This window comes from Nuphar pumila, chromosome 3 (assembly GCF_984573655.1).
Source record: "Nuphar pumila chromosome 3, dmNupPumi1.hap1.1, whole genome shotgun sequence".
Classification (NCBI taxonomy): Eukaryota; Viridiplantae; Streptophyta; class Magnoliopsida; order Nymphaeales; family Nymphaeaceae; genus Nuphar; species Nuphar pumila.
In genome coordinates, this window is record NC_143251.1 from 146,745,802 (window position 1) to 146,767,012 (window position 21,211).

The 21,211-nt window shown below is 36.1% G+C and overlaps 1 protein-coding gene across 2 annotated transcripts in view; it reads left to right on the plus strand.

The window, feature by feature from the left end:
• The window catches only part of LOC149844330 (vacuolar protein sorting-associated protein 52 A-like), a 203,750-nt gene that overhangs the window by 105,868 nt on the left and 76,671 nt on the right, over positions 1-21,211 (plus strand). For both annotated transcript variants that reach the window (XM_090000506.1, XM_090000507.1), the window contains exons 12-13: positions 38-119; positions 758-940. In XM_090000506.1, coding sequence (XP_089856632.1) covers positions 38-119; positions 758-940 — 265 coding nt within the window. The remainder of the gene's footprint in view (positions 1-37; positions 120-757; positions 941-21,211) is intronic.

The window sequence follows — 21,211 nt, forward strand, 5'->3', positions numbered from 1 at the left end:
ATGATTAATGTGTTTTGTTGTAAACTTAAATTTGTAGGTACCTTGTTCTCTTTCTAAAAGAACATGGTAACGAGGTCTATATTGAGGTTCGTGGAGCATATGTGGATACGATGCACAAGGTGGTAGCTACTGCTAACTTGTACTTTTATAGCTTCTATTATATTGTCCTCGTTAGACTTGGCACAAGTTAACAATACCAAATCAAGATCTCTCAACTTATTCCATTTTTATTATGTTAAAAGGATGCTCAGTGAGTAGATGTAGTGATCCCATGTGCCGAATATCAACTGTTTTTTGCTCCCAATCCACTTCCTTGACTAGCTGTCTGCACCCAAATAACCATGTTAAATAGAAGAGGATCAATTAAAATAAACACGTCAGCATAATTATGGTTAGTGATATCCAATGGTATGGCAACTTCAAGATAGTTTATATACTGAGGGACATAGATGTCATTTCTAATATGTAAAGCGGCATTTTAAGCTTTTTGTGCTATACATAATTTTGTGATTATTTCTTATCGCTTGTGAGGGTAATACTGTCCACATGGTATTACCCTAAGTCTTATTTTCGTGCTTGTGTGCTTGCACGTGAATAAACATGAGTTTGTGTGCATGCGCACACTACCTCTGAGTCTGTGATTTGTTTGCAAGTTCGCATGCATGCACACATGAATGCATGTGTGCTTGCACACATGCATCTTATTCGCTCAGTGAGCTTCTTCACTTATTTGTGGCAAAACCTCCATCTTTTGCAGGTTTTAAGTGCACATTTTCGTGCTTACATTCAAGCACTTGAGAAATTACAATTGGATATAGCAACATCAAGTGATCTGATTGGAGTAGAGGCACGAGGCGCTGGATTGTTTTCAAGAGTGAGGGAACCTTTGAAGAATAGATCTGCTGTTTTTGCTTTGGGGGAGAGGATTGGCATTCTGAAGGTATTTCATTTTGACTGTTGGCAAATCACCTTTGTTCTTATTTCCAAATATGTTAATTCCTACCTTTCATGTTAAAGAATGTTGCATTTTTGTGTTTTTTTGGACAAGTCAGATTTTCATGTTGAAAAACACTTCTTCACGCATCTAAATTTTCATGTTCTATTTCTTTGTCTATTTCATTGCCTTTTCCCATTAAGAGGACATTGAACATTCAGTGATGCCATATGTGGCATGTAATTTCATTTGATCCAATTTTATGGTCAGACTCCTTGTTTGACTGTAACTCTTCCTGATTATATATGGATTTGTTGATAAAATCTGGGTGCATAGTATCTGTTATAGGAGGAATTGGAACTTTAATGCCATGTTTCTGTTTCATGTTAAAGAGTTAGAGCATTAAAAAAAGCTTTTTTTTTTTAGGATAAGATAAATTAAAGTGCACATTATTGCTCTGTGGCCTGTTCATTTTGCATAAACGTGTTGAGATTTATATTGTTATTAGGTGCATGTTAGTGTTGCCCCTTCTACAATAAGGCATGAACCAGAATGGTTGCATCAATACAGCAATCATTTGTTGAGCAGCATTTGCATGTGACGCCTGCTGATATATATCATTTAAGTGAGGTACAGATAAAAGCACAAGAAACATACACTTTTAGTCCATGGGACGTGCTGCATTAGATCCAGAATGTGCCAAATAGGATATTGCTTAGCCAAGGCATTGTTGTTTACCTCGCGTTTGATGGAGGATATTGTAATCCTTTTGTTACTTTTGCTTTCTGTCTCTCTACCCTTCGATAAGCTCCAAAAGAAAGACAGCATGGGTTTGAGCCATTGCACTTATTTCCAGAGTTTTGGTGGCCTTCTTTTTTTATTTCTTTATATTTTTGGTTAATGGATTTGGCAGCATTGCACTATATTTGTACAGTGGGTTTTATCTTGATAATAGTTTGCCTCTTGTAGTATTAATAGAGGGGCGAAAATGAACATTTCCAGTGTGAGATAATCGAACGAGGAATTTGATGAGAACCGTTGGCAACAGAAGAAGGCTGTTTTCTATAGAAACCATTTTGTGAAATCTTCCTCAATGAATGGTCCCCTATCTTTGTATGATGCCATCATCTGTGAATGATTAGTATTCTGTTTGGCATGTGATATTCAAGTCCCTTCAATATTTTTTGAATTGTTTTTCCAGTCATAGTGAAGCTAGTGAACATGATATATGTATCTAAGAAAGCCTAAATCAATCATTTTAAAGCCTTGTTTCAAAACATTTTTAATATAACTAACTCCGTATCTGTCAACACCAATGATGATCATGTCATCAACATAGAGGAGGAGGATAACAACACTTGTATCAGATCTCTTAATAAACATGACAGTGTTAGTATAACACGAAGTAAAGCCAAGTTTAACCACAACAGAATTAAAATGATCATGCTAGGCTTTAGGTGTCTGTTTCACACCATACATGACTTTCTTTAAATGAAGAACCTTTCAAACAAAAACCTCATATCCAGGTGGTGGGTCCATATAAATTTCTTCCTTCAATTCACCATTGAGGAAGGCATTCTTGATATCCATTTGATAAATAGGCCAACATCTAATGACAGCTACAACTATAAGGGTTCTAACAAAAGTCATTCTAGCTACTGGAGCAAAAGTTTCATCATAATCTATGTCATGCTTCTGAGTAACTCTTAGCTACTAATCTAGCCTTATGGCTCTCTAAAGTTTCATCACTTTTGGTTTTAATTTTAAACCCCCATCTACAACTTATTGTCTTCTTTCCACGAGGAAGATCTTTTATATCCCAAGTTTTGGACTTCTCTAAGGCTAGTGTTTCATCATTCATAGCATTCATCCATTAAGGATAATTCTTGGCCACTTTGTATGAGAAGGGTTCAAAGTAAGAAAAAAATTTGGCTAGACAAACTATATATTGAGGAGTGAAGTTTTTGTAGGATACAAACCTATCTGGAGGCTTATGTATTTTTTTTATCTAAGAGTGTTTTGTTCGGGATTTTCTACACTAGAATATTGTTATAAGGTAGTGAGATGTCTATCATCACTCCTTTTGTATTGGATAACTAAAGGTTCATCATTAATATCATGGGACTCACCACACTGGATGCCATATTGAGGTTCATCATTAACATCATTGTTGTTTAACACTTCATCGTTACATTTTGGAGATAATTCCAAAAAGGAGTTATCATTTTTTTTCTTTAATAGGCACATTTAAATAAAGAAAACTTTTTTTTTCTATAAAGGTAACATTCCTTAATATATAAAGTTTATCATGCTTAAAATCATAATATCTAAATATTTTTAACTTTTCCCGTAACCAAAAAAGACACAAGGAATGACTCTTGGAGAAAGTTTGTCATTTTTATTGGTAAGAATAAAACATTTACATCCAAAAGTTCTTAGTCTAAAATAGTCGACAGTAGTTTTATAAAGTTTCTCATAAGAAAAAATATTTTGAAGTTTGGATAAAGGAAGTCTATTTATAAGGTATACCGAAGTAAGTGCAACTTCAGCCCAAAAATGTTTTGCAACATGTTTGGAAATAAACAATGTTCTAGTGGTTTCTATTATATGCCTGTGTTTCCTTTAGGCCAAACCATTTTGTTGAGGTGTGTTTGCATAAGATCGTTGATAAAAGATGCCATGATTTTTCAAATAATCTTTAAAGTCATTTGACATGTATTTTCCTCTTAAATCAAAATGAAATATAGAAATATTGGTTTTAAGCAAATTTCTAACAAGGTTATGAAAAGTTTTGGAAGTTTCAAAAACTTCATATTTGTGCCTAAGAAAATAAATCTATGTGAACGAGAATAATACAACAACAACAACAACTACGCCTTCATCCCAAAACAATTGGGGTCGGCGATATGAACCAACAAAGAAAATCATTCTGGGTCTTCCACATGAATCCTTCTCCTCCAATCATTTCTATCCAATGCCATGTCCTCGGTGAGGTTCAAAGCATTCATATCCTTTCCTATCACCTCCATCCATGTCTTCCTAGGCCTACCCCGACCTCTTTTAACTAATATATTTTCCCATTTCTCCATCCTTCTAACTGGAGCATCATTAGGCCTACGTCGAATATGTCCAAACCACCGTAAACGATTCTCTCTCATCTTATTTTCAATGGGTGCAACGCCTACCTTCTTACGTATCTCCTCGTTCCGAATCTTATCTTTTATTGTATTTCCACACATCCATCTCAGCATACGCATCTCAGCTACACTCATTTTTTGAATATGATGTCTCTTGGCAGCCCAACATTCCGTACCATATAGTAAAGCGGGCCTAATAGTCATCCTATAAAACTTTCCCTTCAACCGCAATGACATTCTACGATCGCACAACACTCCAGTTGCACTCTTCCATTTCATCCACCCAACCTTTATCCTATGATTTACATCTCCATCAATTTCTCCATACTTTTGAATGATAGATCCCAAATATTTGAAACAATCATCCACCGATATTTCTTGCTCACCAAGCTTCACTACACTCCCATCACTACTTTGTTGCTTACTAAACCGACATTCCATATATTTTGTCTTACTCTTACTCAACTTAAAACCTCTTGCTTCCAATATCTGTCTCCATAATTCTAACTTAGCATTAACCTCAGCTCTAGACTCATCAATCAAAACAATATCATCAGCAAACAACATACACCACAATACATTTTCTTGAATTGATCTCGTAAGCTCATCCATCACTATAGCAAACAGGATAGGGCTTAAAGCATATCCTTGATGTAACCCAACCGTTATAGGAAAATTGATTGTCACCCCTCCACAAAAATTACATAATAAGTAAATCCTCCTTTAGAGGCAATGACCCCAAGCATCCAAATATATTAATTCAAGTGGTTTTGAAGCAAAAAAAGTTCTCTCTTGATAAGGAATTGCTTCCATTTTCTCATGAATATAATCCGTACATTAGATTTTTTCATTAAAAAAATTTCTCAAAAGAGACATATTAGATAATTTAGAGATGCTAGGATGACCTAGTCTGTGATGCCACAAAAACATATCCAATTTTTGTATATTTAAACAAAAAGTATCTTTGAGAATAATCAACTGGTCCATGTAGTAGAGGTCTCCTTCTCTATGACCTTCCCAAATCTGCTTGTTAGACTGGAGATCCTTTATGAAACATCAGTCAGAAGTGAAGGAGATACTACAGCCATGGTCAATAATTTGGAAAATTGAAAGAAAATTTAAATTTTGTCACAATTTTGGTTTTTTGGAATAGAAAATTTTGAAGAATTTATAAAATTTTCATTTCCTTTAATTTCAAGAGAAAATCTATCTGCAGTAAAAACATTAGATCTACTTGAATTAATACTATAGTCGGAGAGTATAGTTTCATTAGGGGTTATGTGAAATGAAGCACCGAAATCTAGGAGCTAAGAGATCTTACCGGGAGGTGAGGAAGAGGAGACCGTGACACCGCTTAAGGAGGATAAGCCTTTGAGGAGCGATTGTAGTGTTTATGTGAGTTGAGACAATGACATGTTTTTATAATTGGAGTTGTTGGTATATTTGTCTTCTTGAAGAGCTTCTAAGGTAGCTATTATTTTCTCAGCATTTTTTAATTCTGGGCAAAAAGGTTTGATGTGACCCGGTTGTTCTCTACACTTATGACAAAAGATTTTCCCTTTTCTATTATCATTTTTCCAAACATATCTCCCATCATTGTTCCTTGGTTTCTAATTATTTTTGTTGAAATGAGGATGCCTATAAGGATGAGTATTGACACCGGGTCTAGAAACCACCAATACATTATCCTTGGACTCCCTAGATTCGGTCATGAATTTTAGCCTTGTTTCTGTCACGAAACATTAGAGCAGAAAGATAATGTCACAAAGTGACTAGAAAATACACAAGCACACAAGCAATAGGCCACTAATGGGCAAGAATACAAAAAGCCACAAAGTGGCAACAACCATAAAAATAAGAAAGAGAGCTAAAATATAAGAATTTTCATAGAGAAAAGCTTCAAGAAGCTTAAAGAATACATGGGGCAATGCCCCTTATTTATACACAAAATGGGACCCAAGGAGGGGCTCCCGTAGAGTCGTTGGAGCCCCTATGACCATTGGAGGGGTCCAACGACTCTATGGTGGGACCCCTCCAATGATGAAAAAAGAGAAAAAGTAAAAAGTAAAAAGAAAAAAGAAAAAGAAGAAAAAAAGGAAAAAGTATATTAAAAAATGAATATGTGTGTTACAAGAAAAATTCTATTTTACCCCTAGTGGGTGTTACAATAAATAAATAAATATATATATATATATATAGGAATTACAATACAATTTAACACCCTCCCTCAAATACACAGTGAGATCACCAAGAGTTTGCTAAGGAGAAAGTAGAAGCGAGGCGATGCAAAGCTTTGGTGAAGTCTGCTTGTTGATACTCAGAAGTAACATAGGGTAGTTGAATGGTACCTCATAAGAATTTGTCACGAACATAATGGCAATCCATCTCTATGTGCTTTATTCATTCATGGAAGGTGTGGTTGCTAGCAATATAAATATCACTCTTGTTGTCGCAACACAACTTCGAAGGAGTAGAGAAAATAACGCCCATATCTGTGAGCAAACTTCTTAACCAGACAAGTTCAGTAGTAGTGGTGGCCATCGCTCGGTACTCAGCCTCCGTGGAAGAAAGATAAACTTTCTGTTGTTTCTTAGATTTCTAAGAAATTAGTGACTCTTTAAGAAAAACACAATAACTTGTTGTAAAAATTACGTGTTAAATTATATATATTTCTCTGTTTATTCCAAAATACCCGATAGGGGTATTTTGGTCTTTTCACTATATAATATAAGTTGTATACAACTTATTTAGGTTCTTTTTTATTTTTTTATTTTCTATTTTTTTCTTTTTTATTTATTTTGGGACCATTGGGGCCCCCACTTAAATAGACATTGGGGTCCCAAACGTCTATTAGTGGGAGCCCCAATGGCCGCCTCGCTCTTTCCCTTTTTCTTTTTGTATATAAAGGGGTCTTCCCCCTCATTCTATGTATGTGTTCTCACGTCTTCTCGCTTTAATAATATTCTTCTTTTGCCTTTTGGCATTCACCCCATAGTGGGTTTGTGTATTTTGCACTTTATGTGCTTGTGATATTTGGTTCTTTATTGAACCCTCTTGTGTTATCATTTGTAATTCGTATTTCCGCATATCTTATTACAATACGATCATCGGGGTTACCCCCCAATCAGAGTAAGTATAAGCAAGTAAATTAAGAGATGAAGAGGAGAATAAGAATAGTCCTTTTGTTATAGTGTCTGATCATGCATAAATTTTGCATTATATATATATATATATGCATGATCCGTCAAAAGAATGAATTAAAAACCTTGTCAATGTTTTCGAGAAACTGCGTTAAAATAAAAAATGAGGAAAAAAAGTCAATTTCAATCTTTCTTGCGTATTTTAATTAGTTTAGGAGTTTTTGATTGATATTTTAATTAGTTTAGGATTGAGTATTTCTGAAAATTAGTTTTAGAAAGGTAGTTTTTGGAATTTTTAGAAAATTAAATATAGTTTTTAAAAAAAAAATTAACTTAGATTTTTAGTATAATTAGTATTTTTTGAGAAGAGGGGAGCATCTTTTCTCTAGGGATTCACGCCCAGCCTCTTCCTCCCTCTCTCTTCTTCCCCCGTTTCACTCTTGGCCGGTTTCTTCCTCGGTTCTTCCTTCTTCATTTCATCTTTACTTCTAACCCTTGCCTTTGTCATCTTCTTCTTTTTTCAATCGTCGGAGGCACGTGCAGCCCGAAGAAAGATCGCTTCTTCTAAACCCCTCCATTGAAGGCAGACTGCGAGGTTTGCTTCTTCTCCCCCGTCTCTTTATTTGTTTTGCATGTTGCTTAAATTTAATTTATTTTATTGCATGCATAAAAATACTTTAGCATTACATATCTCGTATTTTATTTTCAGCAATCTTGCTTCATCTAGAATAGTTGATTCGCTATGTCACAGGGATTCGGCTAGCAGGGTGCCGCACCCGCGTCGACGCGACTCGACGCGGGTGCGGCACCGGGTGCGGTCAACCCGACCCTGGGTGCGTTGACCGCACTTAGGGCCATTTCGGCACACAAAAAGGCCCACAGTTGCATCCACACGAAAACCCCTCTAAAACTTCAAAATCTTTTCGATTTGGGTGTATTACAACCCATTGCAACTTGAAACAGAATACACCCTCAACAATCGTAATAAACCCTACCCTAAATCCCAAATTTTTTATTTGGGGATTCACGACAAACCCAAACCCCCAATTTTTCGAGTTGGATCCGCGGTTCTCTTGCGGTGTGGATCCGCATGTTCTTTTGCTGTGTGGATCCGCATGTTGGATCCAACTGTGGATCCATACATTAAAATTATTTCTAGATTTTTAATATATGTTTATTATTACATTACTATTATTATTATTATTATTCCCTTTTCTAATATATATATATATATATATATATATATATATATATTTATTTATTTTTACATTTTTGCCCCTACCGCACCCCCGCACCCAGGTTTTTTGGAAGTGCCGAATCCCCGCACCCGCACCCATGTGACATAGTTGATTCGTGGGTTGCGTAGTAGATTAGGCATGCATTGCATTGTAAAATAGTTTTGTGCATTTTGATTTAGTTTAGTTAAGATATATATATATTTTTTAGAAAACACATCGTTTATTCTTTTTGGGCCTGCAAACAGACCTGCGTGAATTGCACATTCATGCAGGCCGATTTGAGTTCGGTTATTGATCAACCAGACGTCTTAAAAATATACATATTTTTCTGGTAGCTAGAACATCACCAAGAGATCCTGCACCTCACGTATGCAAATCAGTGTATCTAGATCACACAACAGTTGCGTGTGTCCAGATCACGCGATTGTTGAACAAGCTTCAATCCGAGCAGCGTGATTCGTTAATCACAATTTTTTTTTTTAATATGTTCAACATATATGATTGTTTTATTCAGATCTGGTTGTTACGTGAACTAGATCACATCATAGTCGGTTGTGTGTTTCCAGTCTTCAGCGTGATTGACGTTGGTCGACTCTCAGGCCTGTATAGTGTAAAAGTTTTCTGTGTTATTTAGTCAGCATACTTAATATTTTTTAGTGTTAACCAGTTAGGCTGCATCGAGTTAATGGTTGTTCATAGTTAGAGCAATTTTGTTTCAATGATTAATTGGTTGTTTGATGTCATGTTTTGATTATGCATTTGTTAGTTTAATTCAACATTAGTTCAATGTTAAACCAAATTTTAAATGAATTATCTTAGATCATATTTTGTTTTATTGGGTTGCCTCACGGTAGTGGTTAGTTGACTTGCTTTAATGTTTCTAGTAGTTAGTTGTCAATTTAGTATTGCATAACTAGTTAGTATAGTTATGATTTGATTTGGTTGTTATTTAGTTAGTTAGAATTTGTTTAGTTTTTTTTTTTTTTTGAGTTCACGTTTTTCTTGAATTAGAATTAATTTGTTAAGTTGTTACATAGTGTGTTTTTAGTAGTCAGCTTGTTGCATAGTTTGTTACTAAGTAGTTACATGTGTAATGAAAATAGCAGAAACACCAATAAAGCAAAACACACTTTAAAGAAGCCAAGAACACAAGCACAAAAAGTGCATACGTAACCCACTAAGGGGTAAAGTGCCTATAAGGCATAAGATTAATATTATTGAAGAGAGAAGGTGGGTGAAAAACCCATACAATGCAAGAGGGAGAGCCCTCTTTTTATAGAGAAAAAGTAGGGGAAGGGACCACATAGGGGCTCCCTTCTAGTCGTTGGGGAAGGTGGGGCCCCTAGTGGTCCTATTACAATAATAAAAAGAAAAAGAAAAAGGAAAAATAAAAAGAAAAGAAAAAGAGAAACAAAAAGAAAAAGTAAAAAATACATGGGGAATTATACAAATACCCCTCTCGGGTATTTGAATTATAAATATATGTATATATATATACTTATATATATATGCATGTATATATATATAAGTATATGTATATATATATTTATATATACATATTTTAACACGCCTCCTCAAACTTTACGGGGAGAAGACAAAAAGTTTGCCATGGAGAAACAAAAAACGCGGAGTTGGAAGCGCTTTGGTGAAGAAATCCGCCAACTAATATTCTGAAGTGACATATGGCAGTGTGATTGTTCCTTTGAGAAATTCGTCTCGAACATAGTGACAATCTATTTCAATATGCTTGGTACGCTCGTGGAATGTATAGTTGCTTGCAATGTAAATTGCACTCTTGTTATCACAACACATATTGGTAGAAGAAGAAATGAGGATGCCCATGTCACAGAGGAGACTTCTAAGCCACACAATTTCCATAGTTGTTATCGCCATGGCCCAATATTCGGCTTCAGTGGATGATAGAGAGACTTTTTGCTGCTTCTTACATCTCCACGAAATAAGGGATTCACCTAGGAAAATGCAAAAACCAGTAGTTGAGATACGATCATTGGGATTTTCTCCCCAATCTGCATAAGTAAAAGCAGTTAATTCAAGAGATGAAGAAGATGATAAGAAAAACCCTTTGGAAATGGTATTCTTGATGTATCGCACAACTCGCATCACGGCCGCCATGTGAATTGTAGTAGGAGCATGCTGAAATTGACTTGCAGTATGAACCACATGAGCAATATATGGACGAGTGATGGATAAGTAAGGGATCCAATCAATTCCGATAGGGAGTGGGATTCTCAAGTAGAACGCCATTCTCAAGTCTCAACTTTGCATTAATGACTTCAGGAGTTTCCACTTTCTTTTCATCAGATACTCCTGACTTGGTACAGATGTCTGCTGCTAATTTCATTTGAGATAGAATATATCCTCACGAAGAGTATGCCACTTCAATACCTAAAAAATGTCTCAAAAATCCAAGGTCAGTCATATCAAAAGTTTTCTTTAACATGACCTTAACTTCATTTACTCCCTTTTTGTTACTTCCAGTGATGATCATATCATCAACATACAGAAGTAGAATAACAATGGAATCACCTGTTTTCTTAATAAAAAGAGCAGTGTCAGTATAACAAGAAATAAATCCCAAATTGATTAATACATTACTAAACTTGTCATACCAAGCTTTAGGAGCTTGCTTAAGACCATATAAGGTCTTCTTCAATTTCAATATTTTACCATTTAAATTCATGCCAGGAGGTGGTTCCATATAAACTTCTTCACTTAGATTTCCATTTAAAAAGACATTTTTAACGTCAAGTTGAAAAATTGGCCATTTTTTAATAGCGGTTATTGCAATAAGAGCTTGAACACTAGTCATTCGAGCAACTGAGGCAAAAGTTTCATCATAATCCACCCTATATTCTTGGGCATATCCTTTGGCTACTAACCTAGCCTTATATCTTTCTAAAGAGTCATCACTCTTAGTTTTTACTTTGAAAACCCATCTACATCTAATGAGTTTCTTGCCATTAGGAGGATCAATAATTTCCCAAGTTTGTGCATTTTTAAGTGCATTAAGTTCAAGTTCTATTGCTTCATTCCAATGAGCATATTGTTTAGCATCATTATAATGAGATGGTTCATGGAATGAGTGAAGGGCTAGCAAACATGCTCGGAAATTTGGATAAAAAGAATCGTAAGATACAAATCTATTTGGTATTTTAGAAATATGATTTGATCTTCTTTGAGAAGATTCTTCGATTGACTCGTTTTGAGAGAATTTTTTAAGGGCACAAGGAAGATTACTTTCATTCCTTCTAGAGTAAACTTGTGTTTGACTTGGTATATTTTCTTCTAAATTTTCATGTTGGTCACGTTGCCCATCGTTTGGAGGTTCAAAATGATCCTCTATGAGAGTTTCACTAGATTCAACATGATCATCTATAACCTTTTCTTGAGGTAACAAGTCAAATAAAAATGAGTAATCAATATTTTCATTTAGTTTATGCAAAAAACCATTTTCTTCTTCTAAGAAAGTGACATCTTTTGAGATATAAAGTTTGTTATTGAATAAGTCAAAACATCGATAGCCTTTTTTTTTTTCGCCATATCCTAAGAAAATACATTTAATTGCCCTTGAAGAAAGTTTATCGTTTTTGTGAGTTAGAACAAAGCATTTACACCCGAAAATTCTTAGTCTTTTATAATCGGGAGGCATATTGTAAAGTTTTTCAAACGGAGAAAGATTTTTCAAAGAAGATGAATGGGTTTTATTGATAAGATATGTTGAGGTTAGAACTGCTTCGGCCCAAAAGGATTTTGGAATGTTCTTTGAAATTAATAAAGTTCTTGTGGTTTCTATTATGTGTCTATGTTTTTTTTCCGCAAGACCATTTTATTGCGGAATGTTTGGACACGAACGTTGATGACAAATACCATTTTCTTTCAAGTAGATTTGAAATTTATTGGACATATATTCGCCTCCCGAATCGGATCTAAGAATGGATAGGTTTTTTAAAAATTGATTTTTAACCATTGCATGAAATTCTTTAAAAAGGGAGAAAACTTCGGATTTGCGATTTGAGAAGTAAATTCATGTAAATCGAGTGAAATCATCAATAAAGACCACATAGTACGAAAAGTCTCCTTTAGATAAAATAGGGGAAGGTCCCCATACATCGGAATGAACAAGTTCAAAAGGCCGAGTGGTGACATAATTTCTTTGAGGAAATGGAATAGCTTTAGATTTTCCAAAAATGCAATATTTACAAGTCATGCGTTTGACTTTACAAGTATTGTTCAAAAAAGGAAAAAGAGACATCTTTACAAAATTTGGATGACCAAGTCTCTCATGCCAAACTTCAATACTTTTGTCCTTTATAAGATTACAAAATGACTTCGATGAAAGAGTAAAAAAGTCTATAAAATAAAGATCACCCATTCTATGGACTTGCCCAATCAGCTTCCCTGATTGGAGATCCTGCACGGTACAATCTTTAGGTGAAAAAGAGACTTGACATCCATGATCAGTGATTTGAGAAACGGAAAAAAGATTTAGATTAATTTTTGGAACGACTCTTACTTTAGGAACAAAAAAGTTTTGAGAAGTTTTAAAATCAAGTGTTCCAATACTTTCAATTTTTAAAGATGTCCCATCGGCCGTTGAAACATAAGAAAATATGGGTTCAGAAAAAACATTAGAAAGAGAGTTTTTATGAGATGTTATATGAAAAGAAGCACCGGAGTCTAGTATCCACATACCTGGAGGTGGTGAAGAATAGGCGATGACGGCTCCTGATGTTGAAGATGAAGAAGTCTTGAGAAGATGTTGGAGAACTTCGGAGATATGGTTAAGAGTTTCTTTGATATCTCCTTCTTTGACACTTTCTTCTTCCTTCTTTGGAGAATTTTCTCCAACCGCGGCCACTTTTCCTTTAAGCTTTGGACAAACCGGCTTGATATGTCCCGGTTCATTATAATAGTGACAAATCACTCCCTTTCTATATCCATTATTTTTGTTAAAATGGGTCGGTCTATATGCTTTTACATTTGATAAAATTGCATCACTCTTAATACTTATGCCAATACGAGTTTCTTCTTGGCATACTTCGGCAAGAGCGTCTTCAATGGGTAAGGCTTTACTTCTATGGAGAAAGGATGCCCTAACTTGTTCAAATTCCGGCCGAAGACCATGGAGGAATTGGAAGAAATGCTCATTTTCAATTTGTTATCTTCTTAACTCAATATCTTCCGGAGCCACCCATTTGGGCTCAAGAAGAACAAGTTCATCCCAAAGAGGGGTTAAAGTACTAAAGTAGTCACGGACACTCATCCGCTTGTCTAGTAGATCGAATTTTTTTCTTGACAAAAAAATTGTCTAGCTAGATCCTTTTGGGTATACATACCCTTAAGAAAGAACCATGCCTCATTGGCTCTTCTAAACTTGGCAATGTTGGCACAAATTTTAAGGTCAACATTGTTCATAAACCATGCCAAGATTTTGGCATGGTTACTTTCCTAATCCTCAACTTTGGATTGATGGTCATTGATAGCTTTGATGCGCTCATCGCCATCTAAAGCTTTTTCAATCCCACTTTCAATTTTAGTGAGAACAAGAAAGGGTTCGGGAGTAGTTCCCATAAGAAAACCCCAAATTTTCTTACCTCTTAGATGATTTTTCATAGCGGAGACCCACATAAGGTAATTGGATCCATTGAGCTTAAAAGAGAGCTCCACTTTAGATTCGTGCTCCATAGGTACCGAATAGCCTTCCTTTCTTCAAAAGCTTTAGAGGCACACATCCCAAGACACCAATAAGAAGAGAAGCCCGATCACCAACCTGGCTCTGATACCATGTAATGAAAATAGTGGAAACACCAATAAAGCAAAACACACTTTAAAGAAGTCAGGAACACAAGCACAAAAAGTGCATACGTAACCCACTAAGGGGTAAAGTGCCTATAAGGCATAAGATTAATATTATTAAAGAGAGAAGGTGGGTGAAAAACTCATACATTGAAAGAGGGAGAGCCCTCTTTTATAGAGGAGAAAAAGTAGGGGAAGGGACCACATAGGGGCTCCCTTCTAGTCGTTGGGAGCCCCAACGGTCATATTTATGACCATTGGGGCCCCAACGACTAGAAGGTGGGGCCCTTAGTGGTCCTATTACAATAATAAAAAGAAAAAGAAAAAGGAAAAAGAAAAAGAAAAGAAAAGGAGAAACAAAAAGTAAAAAATACATGGGGAATTACACAAATACCCCTCTCGGGTATTTGAATTATAAATATATGTATATATATACGCATGTATATATATATATATAAGTATATGTATATATATATATATATATATATATATATATATTTATATATACATATTTTAACATGTTAGTTTGTTTTTGTTAGAGTTAGTTTTATTGTTTTTTATTCTTGTTTTTGTTAAGACTAACATTAGTTTTAGGTGTAGTTTTTTGTTTGGTTTTTGTTCTTTTGTGTTTTGCAGGGAAACAGTTGTGTGTGCGAAAAGCCCTTCAAAAGAGACCATTCGAGCCCTCAGAGGTCCCTCGAAGGTCCCTAAAAGGCCCCTCAAGAGAGCCCTTATCAAGTGAGCAAAGTGTACAGGAGTCTACAGATCAAATGCTAGTAGCCCTGGGATTCAAGCCAAGCAGTGAAGATCAAAGGGAGTAGAGCTCAAGCAAGAAGACTCTTTTCTTTATTCTTTTTCTTTTCTTCTAACTTTAGGTTTATTTATTTTTAATTTGGGTTTGTAATACAAACAACAACAACAACTACGCCTTCATCCCAAAACAATTGGGGTCGGCGATATGAACCAACAAAGAAAATCATTCTGGGTCTTCCACATGAATCCTTCTCCTCCATTCATTTCTATCCAATGCCATGTCCTCGGTGAGGTTCAAAGCATTCATATCCTTTCCTATCACCTCCATCCATGTCTTCCTAGGCCTACCCCGACCTCTTTTAACTAATATATTTTCCCATTTCTCCATCCTTCTAACTGGAGCATCATTAGGCCTACGTCGAATATGTCCAAACCACCGTAAACGATTCTCTCTCATCTTATTTTCAATGGGTGCAACGCCTACCTTCTTACGTATCTCCTCGTTCCGAATCTTATCTTTTATTGTATTTCCACACATCCATCTCAGCTACACTCATTTTTTGAATATGATGTCTCTTGGCAGCCCAACATTCCGTACCATATAGTAAAGCGGGCCTAATAGTTGTCCTATAAAACTTTCCCTTCAACCGCAATGACATTCTACGATCGCACAACACTCCAGTTGCACTCTTCCATTTCATCCAACCAACCTTTATCCTATGATTTACATCTCCATCAATTTCTCCATACTTTTGAATGATAGATCCCAAATATTTGAAAGAATCATCCACCGGTATTTCTTGCTCACCAAGCTTCACTACACTCCCATCTCTATTTCGTTGCTTACTAAATCGACATTCCATGTATTCTGTCTTACTCTTACTCAACTTAAAACCTCTTGCTTCCAATGTCTGTCTCCATAATTCTAACTTAGCATTAACCCCAGCTCTAGACTCATCAATCAAAACAATATCATCAGCAAACAACATACACCACGGCACATTTTCTTGAATTGATCTCGTAAGCTCATCCATCACTATAGCAAGTAGGAAAGGGCTTAAAGCAGATCCTTGATGTAACCCAACCGTTATAGAAAAATTGGTTGTCACCCCTCCACAAGTGCGGACATTGGTTACTACTCCTTCATACATATTTTTAATTATACTAATGTTCTTGAGAGAAACACCTTTCTTCATCATTGTCCACCAGAGAACGTCCCTAGGTACTCTATCGTAAGCCTTCTCCAAATCAATAAAAACCATATGCAAATCTTTGTTCCTCTCTCTATTTCTCTCAATAAGTTGTCTAAGAAGATGTATAGCTTCCATAGTAGATCTTCCAGGCATAAAACCAAATTGATTCTCCGATATCATGACAACCTTCCTCAACCTAGACTCAATCACCCTCTCCCAAAGTTTCATAGTATGACTCATGAGTTTTATACCACGATAGTTTGTGCAATCTTGTATATCACCCTTATTCTTATATAGAGGCATCAAAGTACTCTTCCTCCACTCATTAGGCATCTTATTTGTCCGCCAAATCTTGTTAAAAAGATTTTTCAACCATTCTAAACCTTTCTCTCCCAAGCATTTCCAAGCCTCGATAGGTATACCATCTGGGCCAACTGCCCTTCTTGATTTCATTTTTTTCAAAGCCTCTGCAATTTCTTTCATTTGAATCTTGCGCATGAAGTCACGATTCATCTCATGAAAAGGAATGGAAAAGTCTCCAAGATCCTGAGCATGACTTTCATTAAATAGCTTATCAAAATAATCTTTCCATCTCTCCTTAATCTCCTCATCTTTGACTAAAACCCTTTGCGTTTCATCTTTGATACATCTAACCATACCCAGATCCCTCGATTTCCTATCTCTCATTTTTGCAATCCTATAAATATCCTTCTCACCCTCTTTGGTATCCAACTTGTCATAAACCTCCTTATATACCTTATCCCTCGCGTTCCGAACTACTTTTTTAGCTTCCTTCTTTGCTATCATATACTTCTCCAAATTCTCATTATCACGACTTTTACTTAGATTTCTATAACACTCTCTTTTAACCTTAATAGCTAATTTGACATCCTCGTTCCACCACGATGTATCCTTACCTAGCGGTGCACCGCCTTTTGACTCACCCAATACCTCCTTAGCCACCTTTTGTAAAAGTATCTTCAACAAGATACTTTAGTTGATAACGCAATAACCTTGAGAATAAATGTGTGAACATACACACCCAAGAACACTTGTGCAATATAAGCACAACACACCGAATCACAAATGTGCAAATGCACTCATAAGATTCATAAACAACTAAAGAGGTTGGGCTATAATCCCAAATCCCTTAAGAAAATACAAGAGGAGCAACCCATATATATAGGGCTTTTAGAAGGCCTTGGGAGGGGCTCCACATAGTCGTTGGGGCCCCTCCAACGGTCACAAATGTGACCGTTGGAGGGGTCCAACGACTAGTGGGTTGGGCCCCTCCCAATGCAAGTACAATGCATTAAATGTAAAAAGAAAAAGGAATAAAGAAAAAAAGAAAAAGAAAATAAATACAAAAACATATTCTCGAAAAAGAATGTGTAAAATTCCTAAACTACCCTTACTAGGAATATATATTTTATATATATAATTGGTAAATACATATATTATATATATGTATGTGTATTACCTTATATATATAAAATATATATGCGAAATTACAAGTTTGATTACATAATTTAACACCCCCCCTCAAACTTCGGGCAAGATGACCGAAAGTTTGCCAAGAAGGAAGTTGAACCGCGGAGCGCACAAGGCTTTAGTAAAGAAATCTGCCAACTGATATTCGGACGTGACATAAAGGAGATCAATAACTCCTCGGAGATATGCTTCACGAACATAGTGACAGTCCATTTCGATGTGTTTAGTCCGCTCATGAAAGGTGTGATTCTTTGCAATGTAGATTGCACTCTTGTTGTCGCAGCATAGCTTGGTGGGTCCTTCAATTTTGATCCTCATGTCTTCTAGCAGTTGGTGAATCCAAACAATCTCCATGGTAGTAGTTGTCATCGCACGATATTCAGCTTCAGTTGAGGAGAGCGACACTTTTTGTTGCTTCTTGCATCTCCACGAAATTAGTGAGTCTCCTAAGAACACACAGAAACCAGTGGTGGAGTGACGGTTATTTGGGTCACCTCCCCAATCTGAGTCAGTATAAGCAATCAATTTTAAGTCAGAAGAAGAGGACAGAAAAACTCCCTTATTTAGAGTACCCTTTATGTATCTTACAACTCGTAAGATGGCACTCATGTGAACGGATGTAGGCGCATGCTGAAACTGACTTGCAGTGTGGACTACATGGGATATATCTGGTCTGGTAATACTCAGATACATTAGAGATCCTACAAGCTGTCTGTAGGATGTAGGATCCAAAAGGGGAACCCCATCATCAATTTTCATTTTGCTCCTACTACCGCAGGAGTTTCACAAAGCTTCTCATCTGTAATACCAGACCTGTCAATGATCTCAGAAGCAAGCTTAGTTTGAGATAAGAAATATCCTCTAAGAGAGTATGCTACTTCAATTCCCAAAAAATAAGTTAGAAAACCCAAGTCAGACATTTCAAATTTATCTTTTAAGATAGATTTTATACGCTTAACCCCGTTAGAATCACTCCCAGTGATGAGCATGTCATCAGCATACAGAAGTAAAATTACAATCCCTGCATTGGATTTTCTAACAAATAGAGCAGTGTCATTAAAACAAGAGGAAAAACCATTCTCAATCATAACAGAGTTAAATCTATCATACCAAGCCTTGGGAGCTTGTTTTAGGCCATAGAGTGCTTTCTGAAGACGAAACACCTTTCCCTTAGGAGTCTCCATTCCAGGAGGAGCATCCATGTAAACTTCTTCGCTTAAGTCGCCATTTAAAAAGGCATTTTTCACATTCATTTGATAGATGTTCCATTTGTTGATAGAGGCAACGGTTATAAGACATCGAACAATGACCATACGAGCTACAGGAGCAAAAGTTTCTTCATAGTCAATACCATATTCTTGACTATATTCTTTTGCAACCAAGCGAGCTTTATACCTTTCAAGGGATCCATCACTTTTAGTTTTTACTTTGAAGACCCATCTGCACCCTATTGTTTTCTTGCCTTTAGGAAGATTTTGAAATTCCCAGGTTTTGGCTTTTCTTAGAGCCTCAAGTTCATTGTCCATGGCATTAATCCATTCAGGGCACTTTCGTGCTTCTTCAAAATTTCTAGGTTCTATATAAGAGTGGATGGCACTAAGGCAGACTCTATATCTTGGTGAAAAAGAGTCATAGGAAATGAACCTAGAAGGAGGCCTTCTACTTCTCTCAGTTCTACGAGGGATCACTTCATTCTGAGAGGCACTGGAACTGGCATCATTATATCTGTCAAGAGCACTCCTAAAGTTGTTTTGATCTCTATGAGAGTAGGTGATAGGGTCTCTAGGTAATTCAATAGGTTGATGTGACGAAGGAGGCAAGGAGATGTTTTCCTCGGTTTCAAATTCATTTGGGTTACTTTGATCTGACTCATTATCACTAGTATCATCGTCCTTATTCAGTAAATCAAATAAAAAAAATAATCCATATTTTCATTATGGGGTCACAACGTTCAAATCCACTAATATTTTCCAAAAAACTCACATTTCTGGAAACATACAATTTATCACTTCTAATATCATAACAACGAAACCCTTTTTGGGTTTCAGAATAGCCAAGAAAGGCACAAGGAATGGCTTTAGGAGAGAGTTTGTCATTCTTATCAGTGAGAACAAAACATTTACACCCAAAGACCCTTAACCTGCTATAATCAGGTTCCTTATCATACAGTTTTTCAAAGGGAGAAATTTTGCCTAAATTTTTCGATGGGAGTCGGTTTATGAGATAGACAGAAGTAAGGGCTGCCTCAGCCCAAAGATTTTTTGGAATGTTTTGAGAAATGAACAAAGTCCTAGTTGTTTCAATGATGTGCCTGTGCTTTCGTTCGGCTAACCCATTTTGTTGAGGGGTTTTTGGACAAGATTTTTTGTGAAGAATACCAAAATTTTCAAGATAACTCTTAAATTCATTTGAGAGGTATTCTCCTCCAGAGTCAGACCTAAAGATTTTTAAACATCCATTGAATTGATTTGAAATCATCATGTGAAAACTTTTAAAGGTTGAAAAAACTTCATGTTTATGTTTAAGGAAATAGATCCAACAAAACCTAGTATAGTCATCCACAAAGATCACATAATATGAAAATCCTCCTTTTGACATTACCGGAGCCGGTCCCCATACATCGGAATGGACAATTTCAAATGGTTTTGTTGTAAACATGGATCTTTGAGGAAAAGGCAAACATTTCATCTTCCCAAGAATGCATTCATTACACAAAAAGTCACTTTTACAAAGATGTTTAACAAAGGGCAAATAGGAGATTTTAACTATATTGGGATGACCCAATCTCTTATGCCATACATGAATATCTTTGTTTTGGACGACGTTGCAAAATTGACTCTTGGGAACTTGAAGAAAATCTACGTAGTAGAGGTCTCCTCTTCTAGAGCCTTCCCCAATCAATCTCCCGGACTGGCGATCCTGTATCCAACATTTATTAGAAGAAAATTTTATATCGCAACCATGGTCCGAGAGTTGGGAAACGGAAAGAAGATTTAGGTTAAGGTTTGGGATAAAATGAATTTTTGGAACAAAGAAGTCTTGTTTTTCAAAATTACCTATTCCTTTAATCTCAAGAGATGTTCCGTCCGCGGTTGATACAAAGGATGGAAAAGAATTTTTAGAAAAATTTGAAAGAGAGCAATAGCTAGGGGTCATGTGAAAGGATGCCCCGGAATCTAAAAGCCAAGATGACTTACCGGGGGAAGAGGATGACATAGCGGCTCCGGAAGTACCTCCCTTGAGAAGAGGTTGTAGTGCTTCTACGATTTGTTGAAGAGAAAAAGACTCACTTGATGAAGAAGGTCGTTCTTCAACTTGAGATGCCATAGCCGTTGCAATCAATTTCTTCCATTTAGGACACAAAGGTTTGATATGTCCGGGTTCTTTACAATGATAGCAAGTCACTTTGCTATAGTCTCTTTTGCCATACCGATCATTTCCTCCTTGACCTTGATTCTTGAAATGAGGAGGTAACAAGAATGCTAGGATTATTTTTGCCAATCCCCAT